Here is a 7,500-nt window from a genome sequence, read left to right as displayed (position 1 = left end):
ACATTTTCCGATTTAATATATAAGTATACTCACAGTGTGTACAAATAACAAGATCACATGAGACAGCCATCTTCTAACCGTATACATACTGGGAACTATTCTGCACAGTATGTATACGGGTAGAAGATGGCTGTGTTTCATGTGACCTTGTTATTTGCACATGCTGTGACTATACAAATCACAACATATAAACAGGAACATGTTGGCGTTATTTTATCACTTATTGGGAGCAGTAGGCTAGTTGGAGCCGGTTAACTTCAGGATCTGTGGTGAGCCAGGCTAGCGGTGGGTGCATCAGACAGAGTTACGACACGCACGGAGATAAGAAGGGTACGTATCAACTTATCTAACTCTGGGGGATAGGTGTGTAGATGGGTGTGTTCTTTTAAGACTTCTCTTCTTCCTTCCTTACATACATCCCTCCCTTCTTCCCTAAATATTAAATGTCTTGCATTATTACTCTAGAACCTACATCCTGAATTCTTTATTTTCTTCTTCCCCTTCTAAGTTCCTTACTTATTTGTCCTCTCATCTTTTCTGTTGCTTCCTTTCTTCCTTCTTTTCACCTCTAAACCTGTGTCTGGATCGATAAAGGGGAGACGAGAGAGCAGTCTGCCTTTACACCCGTTTCATTGTGGCATGAGCGTAATCGCTTTGAAGGAAAGAAAGAAAGCATAATTGAAAAGAATGTTTGTTTTGTGATTCTCTCAAAACCATCATTTCCTCTCATCCTTTGCCTTTTTGCACTTGCTTGGTCTTTATGTTTTTTTTTCTCTCTCTCTCTTTCCTTTGTATGTTGCCTTTTCTCCATTTTCCACTCTTTTATGCTTTCTTTTCCTGATCCATCTCCATTTCTTGCAAATTTTACGCCCAGCTTAGAATATTGGCCTTTTTTATTTCACCCTTTATCTTTTCTTTATGCTCTTTCTTCACCCTACTCTTATGGAGTTTACTATGAAAAAGCTTGTTTTTCCTCTCTTAACATTTATAAAAATGAGTCTTCATTCATTTTACAGCTAATGGACTATTGGAGTAGTCTGGTCGTACCAGACTCTCATTCATTTCATTTGTACAGAGAGTCTGGCCACTCTCCATTGTGTTAACTTCCTTGAAGGCGGGTACTCTGTTTAAGTTTAAAACTATTGGATCTGCCGAGAGCCACTCAGGATCTGCCATAATCATTTGCTAACGCTTCGTCGCAACGTATGTCACGTGCATGTGCAACACGTGACGACTCCAAACACGGTCCTGTAGTCAATGATTTTACTGACCCTGAATCCTCGTTTTAAAACATTAATGTGGCTAAAACAAAAGTGATGTTCTTACTTTCTTACTTTTTCTTTTATCTGCTATTATTAAACAGAAAATTCACATGCAAGGTATGGTGAAGGTGCAGATATAGTTTGCTGCGATGCAGAACGAATAGATTCAAAATGTCATTCGCCCCGGCTGTTATTCCAAATTTGAATAATATCCTGTAAATTCAAAATTTAATTCATGTTGTAGTCCTATTGTGGTTGTATTTTGTTTTTTTGTCGTTTGGTATATATATTGTTACTGCTAGCTGTAATCCAAATTACCCCTCTGGGATAATAAAGTGACCTTGACCTTGACCTTTAAATGTCTCATGATACATTGTCTCTAGAAGTGTATAATAAAACTTTGGTTTTGTTAAAGAAGGAATATAAAATCAAAATACTCAATACTATTGAATTGCAATACTTCTAGAATGGCAGCAAATGAAAATCGCAATACAAATCTAATCGGCACCCATGTATCGTGAAAGAATCAAATCGGGGAAAAAAAACACATCATCCCATCCCTAATAAACACTGACAATTTTAAAAGAAAAATAATAGAGAAAAGACAGTGAATACTTCAGAGGAAAGATGAGAGGTTCCGGTTTAGCTGCACTCACACAGCGAATTGAAAGATTCCAACAGAGAAATGAAAAGCATTTTCTGTTAGTGCTGAATGGTATTTATTGTCTGGGAAGAGATGATTCTGATGTGTGTGCGTGTCTGTGTGTGTGGGAGTACAGTTCTGGTTCTTAAATATGTATGTGCAGTGTAAGACTATAGGCGACAGGCCCTTCAGTGCAAGTGGGGCAAAGACCCACCTGATGGAAACCGAAAAAAGTGTGGTTTCAGTGGTACTGAGCAGAGAATGTGAGTGTAGCGGGGAGTGCGAGCGAGGAGCACGAGCTTTAAGGGTTTTGGATGGAGCACAGAGTGGATTTTTAAAATGAGTCTGGCCTTATCTCCCGCTCCATCCCACTCCAATGTTGCCGTGGTATTGCTCACACCATGAGTTTGAAGCATGTGTCTGTGTTACTGCAGCAAAGTACATGCAGATGAATGGCCCGCTCCCTCCAGAGCCTGTCATTCGGCTGACTTTTGATCGGGGGGAGCGGAGGGAAAGAATAGCGTAAATTGTCAATTGTCATATCCGCTCCTGAAAAATGAAACATAAATACATAAAAGCAACACGACAAAGTCGTAAAATTAGGCAACATAGCTTCCCAAATGATGAGTGGGACTATAACAGCAGGTTTAGGAGAACAGGTATGTGCCTAGTCGTATTAACACCTGTGTTAAACCGTGGGAAATGTGAAATACCGTTTTATGTCAAATGTTATTTTCTGGTTTTGCATCTGTCTAAAGTACTTTTTCCTCCTCAAACGGCACTGTCTACAACAATAAGTTGTCAAACATGTTTTGCTTGCATTCATATGTATATGTATTTGTGTGTGAGAGACTATGTGTGTACATTGTACTGCATGTATGTGTAACATTCCTCTTACCTCCACCAGATGCGGTGTAGGGTTGAAGCCACACAGGTTACACACTTGGCTGTGACACTGCGTACAGCTGTTGTAGTTGGGCGAGTCAGAGCTGCCAATGTTCAGTTCCGTTTTACAAAGAGGACAGTTCACTTTAGGCTTCACAGGCTCTGGAGCAGGCACAGGGGCTGCCATGGGCTCCTGCTTCTGCGGCACTTTCTGCAGATGAGCAGGTGTTTGCTGAGGTTGTTGTCCTTGCTGCCCTTTTTGATGATGGGCAGGCGACTGCTGTTGCGGCATTCCTTGTGTATGCGGCTTGGTCGGCTGCTTCTGGGTTGTTGCATGTGGCGCACCCATTTGTGGACCCCCCATTTGTGGGCCGCCCATTTGTGGGCCGCCCATTTGGGTACCGCCCATTTGGGGACCACCCATTTGGCTCGGCATATCAGGACCCCTCATTTGGCTCTGCGTATAAGGACCACCCATTTGGCTCTGCATATGAGGACCCCCAATTTGACTAGGCGCATTAGGACCCCCCATTTGGCTCGATGTATACGGGCCACCCATTTGAGTTGGAGCATGAGGGCCCCCCATTTGGCTTGGTGCATGAGGACCCCCCATTTGGCTCGGCGCATGAGGGCCACCCATTTGAGTTGGAGCATGAGGGCCCCCCGTGCTGAATGGTCTGGTGCCAGGGGTCCCTTGTTGTTGCTGTTTGATGTCAGTAGTTGCATTACTGAACACCACTTTGCCTCGTGCAGGGCTTGGCTGGGTGGAGGCGGTGGCTAGAGGGTCAACATTGATCAGGGTACTCGCCTGATTGAGCAGAGATGCTCCAAAACCGAACAGTTTGGTCAGGCCGTCCTGGGCAGGAGGGGGCGCCTGACTCTGAGGTCTGTGGGCTGGGGAGGAGCCGGCGCTTCTAGTCTGATCATGATGCCGTGCCATTGACTGGTGTATCGGGGAACCGCGACCCAAATCAGGCTGGGATGGAGCCTTGGTCATGCCAGGGAGAGGCACAGCGCCAGGGTGGGGAATCCGTGGACCCCCAGGCTGGTTGGGGCCACCTGTGGGACCTCCAACAGCTGCTGGAGCCCCGGGACCTCTCTGGGAGTACGGGTCAGATCTCATGCCTTGCTGAAAGGACTCTGGTTGAGTCTGGGGTCCGCCAGGGCCTGGATGTCTCTGCAAGCCTGGTGAGGTATGAGGCTGAGTCTGGGGCCCTGTCTTGGATACAGGGTATGACTGGGGCTGAGGATGGGGATACTGCTGGGACTGGGAGTATGGCTGGGACTGGGAGTATGGCTGGGACTGGGGAAATGGCTGGGACTGGGGGAATGGCTGGGACTGGGGGAATGGCTGGGACTGGGAATAGGGTTGAGACTGGCCATAGGGCTGAGACTTAGGCTGAGACTGAGGCGGCTGCTGCTGCTGCTGCCGCTGAGTAGGCTGACTCTGTGCCAAAGGTTTGGGCTGAGCTGCTGCTGCCGGTGGTACTGGCTGAGGTGCAGGCTGCTGAGGCTGGACGATTGGTTTGGCTTGGTGAGACGGAGAGTGAATCTGCTGTTGGCTCACAGAGCGAGGCGTGGTCATATCAATGCCAAGAGCTCTCTGCATCTGACAATTCAGACACAGCCACTCCTGGACCTGCAGACAGAGAAGACACAGGTTACATTTTATTTAACCTTGCCCTTGAAAAAAAATAATTTTATGCTGTTTAATTTTATGTTCTGTACATAGCAGCTTGTTCCAACTCTTCATTGAAGCTACATATCTATAGTGAGTAAACTATTTTCAATCCATCAAAATAGAAATATTCTACAAATATTAAAAATTCTAGATGTATTGTGGATCATCTTATACACAATTCCCCAAATGTGTTGTGACATATTTGGCATCTTTCAGAGCTCCACTGGAATTTAAAATTAGGTTCTGCTGACTGGGTCTGTGAGGTCTAAGAGGTTATGATGCCGTTTGCTTGACCTGAAACCAGGTAAAAGAAACCAAAGAAAATGAAAGAAAATGAGGAAAGGAAGATAATACATGAAGATAGAGGACAGTGTAGATATAAAACATCACTATGATTCATTGATTTTCCCTTTCAAAGCGGATTGCTATTGATTACTTTAAAATATCATTGCTGACTCAGACAGGGTGCACCAGTGTCTCATCTATTAATTCAGCCAACTTCAAAGCTGCAGATAATAGAGAGAGTGCATTTGGATGGCTACACATAGAATAAGGTCCATCTTTCTTCCCGTGGAAAAAAGAAGTGCAGAGAGAAAAGTTGTAATCAACTAGAAATAGAGGGAGAGAGAGGTAAATCAACCACAAATTGACTTCAGTGCTTGGTGATTGCTGAGCCGAAACCGCAACCTGAGTGAAAAATCTCTCCCAGACACACACATAAGTCCCCACTGGTACACAGGTATGCACATCAAGTGACACGAGCGAGACACAAACAAATATAATAAGAGACACACACAGTCATATTAAATTAAAACAAAATACCCCTCAGCATCTAAAAATAAAAATAAGAACATCACCCCACCTCCTCCTCTTCTCCATGTCTTCCTCCTTCATTCTCTTCTTCCTCCAGATGAGAGCTGATACTCCCTTGTGTCCAGACCTTGCTTTGCTCTCTAATTTCTCCCGACTGCAAAAAACACACAGCTCCTGTCTGAACTGTGTCAACCCGCTGCTCTCGTCCTGTCTGTCCTACTGTAGCTTTGCATCCAACACAGCCAGTCCGCTTCCATAAATAGTGCAATTATAGCTCCTCTGCAACCAGAGCAATGCTAGTAAATCTGTGCACGTTTCAAGCGTTTCTCCCATCCCCTTTCCTTCCCACAATGCAATGCGCAAACAAACTGTATCACCCCGCCCACTATTCACTAAACCCCCCCTCCTCGAGTTTTTTTTTTTTGCCAAAGGACAAGTTGGCTCCTTGAATTTGAGGGGAAATTATGGAGGCAAAATCTGCCACGTACCCTAACTAAGCACTTCTTCCCACTGTGCTGTCCCAGCATGCTTTTCTTTCTGGCATTTTCTAGCTTGACAGCCTTACTGATCCCATGTTCTGTTAACTCAGCGACTACAGCCGCTGCTACAGCCTGACATCCTTCTTTCCTCCTTAACATATTCTCTTTGTAGCCATCTTTCCTCTACTCCCTGCTTCTCTTCTCCATATTTTTTTTTTCTTCACATGCATCCTACACTTTTCCATTTTTCTTGTTTTCCATCCTAACCCCCCATTTTTCTGTTCTCTTTCTGATCAGCTTGAAAATGTAGGTCTTGCTCCTTGAAAAGCTGAAGCGGAAGGAGATTTGAAAGTATAATTTTGCTGTGCAGGCTCCTCCTATGTTGTGCAGCCATAATTACATCTGATGAAGATGGCAAGAGGGAGATGAAGAGAGGTAGATAGGGTGAAAAACAAAGAAGGGGGGCTGACTTTAATGAGTCTCTGTATATCCTTCTGCTTTATAAGCAACATCACAAGAGACACTTGAATGAATGAGGAATAAAGCAAGGGATGGAGCAACGGGAAAGAGCAGGGAGGAGATGGAGAGGGAGAGGAGTCAGCAGTTTTTTAATCCAGGCAGCTCTTCAGCTCTCATGTCAAGCTTAATCAGCAGCACAGCAGCACAGAGTATTCACTTCTGCTTCACTGTGGTTAAAACCCATGAATCGTTTAAACACCTGCGTTCTGTTAATGTTCATATGTGTTTCTCACAGCATTGAAATATAATATTGACTGTTCCCAATTCAAAAGCAATTGCCTTTCCACTTACTCTGTGATAACTTGTGAACGGTTTTCATATAGACACTACTTCCTCGGAAAAAAGTAGTTCCAAAAGAACTTGACATGAAAAATAGACAAACAAAACCAAAACTATCTAAATACTACTAATTTGGTAATTTAGGTGAACTGGCCCTTTAATACAGCTGCAAGCATACAAGTGGCCTAATCTGATTTTTGAATGAATAGTAAAAGCACCAAAATTGGCAGACGTGTTGATAGATATAGTACATTGTGAACAAAATTGGGACTTTGCAAACTCGCACTTTGGTTGCCGTGGCAGCCTTTTTTCAAAATGTCTGCCAGCGGTTTGTCAAAATGTTTTATTCGACTGGACCCACATGCATTAACTGACATAATTTACATCCTAGTAACCCTGAGAACCAAATGATATATAGTATACATGTATATACTTCCATAACCAACACTGAGCTCATCATAAGCAAGTACGAGATTAAAAGAAATATAGATTCTGGTTATGACATCCCTTCACACTGTCTGCAGTGAACCGAGAGTTAAGTAAAATGACATAGTGTTCTGAGATGAATAATGTGAAGGTTAAAAAAAATCGGATGGATAGCTTGTAATTGTTATATACGTCTAGGAAGCGCGCCTTTATACAATCCCTCCAGACTTTTTTTAGATTGTTGAGGCCCAAAATTCCTGATGTTGCGGAAGCTTTTATAAAAAATTGCGATAAAAGTTGCAACGTTTTTTTTGTTTGTCGCAATGAAGTTGCGGGAGACAGAGAAAGTTACAAAAATGTTTTTGTATAGTGAGAATACAATTACTCCAGGCTGGGTTTTCCCAGGAGCCTTACCAAAAAGGCTTAGGATGCTGTAAATGTTGGTATAATAAGAAAATGGCTGGTGGATTTAAGACAAAAAACAATAATTTATTGAATGAATCAAATTTGAAC

The 7,500-nt window shown here is 43.4% G+C and overlaps 1 protein-coding gene across 5 annotated transcripts in view; it reads right to left on the bottom strand.

Annotated features, from left to right (window-relative positions):
• The window catches only part of bsna (bassoon presynaptic cytomatrix protein a), a 144,469-nt gene that overhangs the window by 80,600 nt on the left and 56,369 nt on the right, over positions 1 to 7,500 (bottom strand). For all 5 annotated transcript variants that reach the window (XM_032519945.1, XM_032519946.1, XM_032519948.1 and 2 more), the window contains exon 3: positions 2,804 to 4,429. In XM_032519945.1, the coding sequence (XP_032375836.1) occupies positions 2,804 to 4,429 (1,626 nt within the window). The remainder of the gene's footprint in view (positions 1 to 2,803; positions 4,430 to 7,500) is intronic.

This window comes from Etheostoma spectabile, chromosome 7 (genome assembly GCF_008692095.1).
Source record: "Etheostoma spectabile isolate EspeVRDwgs_2016 chromosome 7, UIUC_Espe_1.0, whole genome shotgun sequence".
NCBI lineage: Eukaryota > Metazoa > Chordata > Actinopteri > Perciformes > Percidae > Etheostoma > Etheostoma spectabile.
This window is presented reverse-complemented; position numbering and strand designations above follow the sequence as displayed.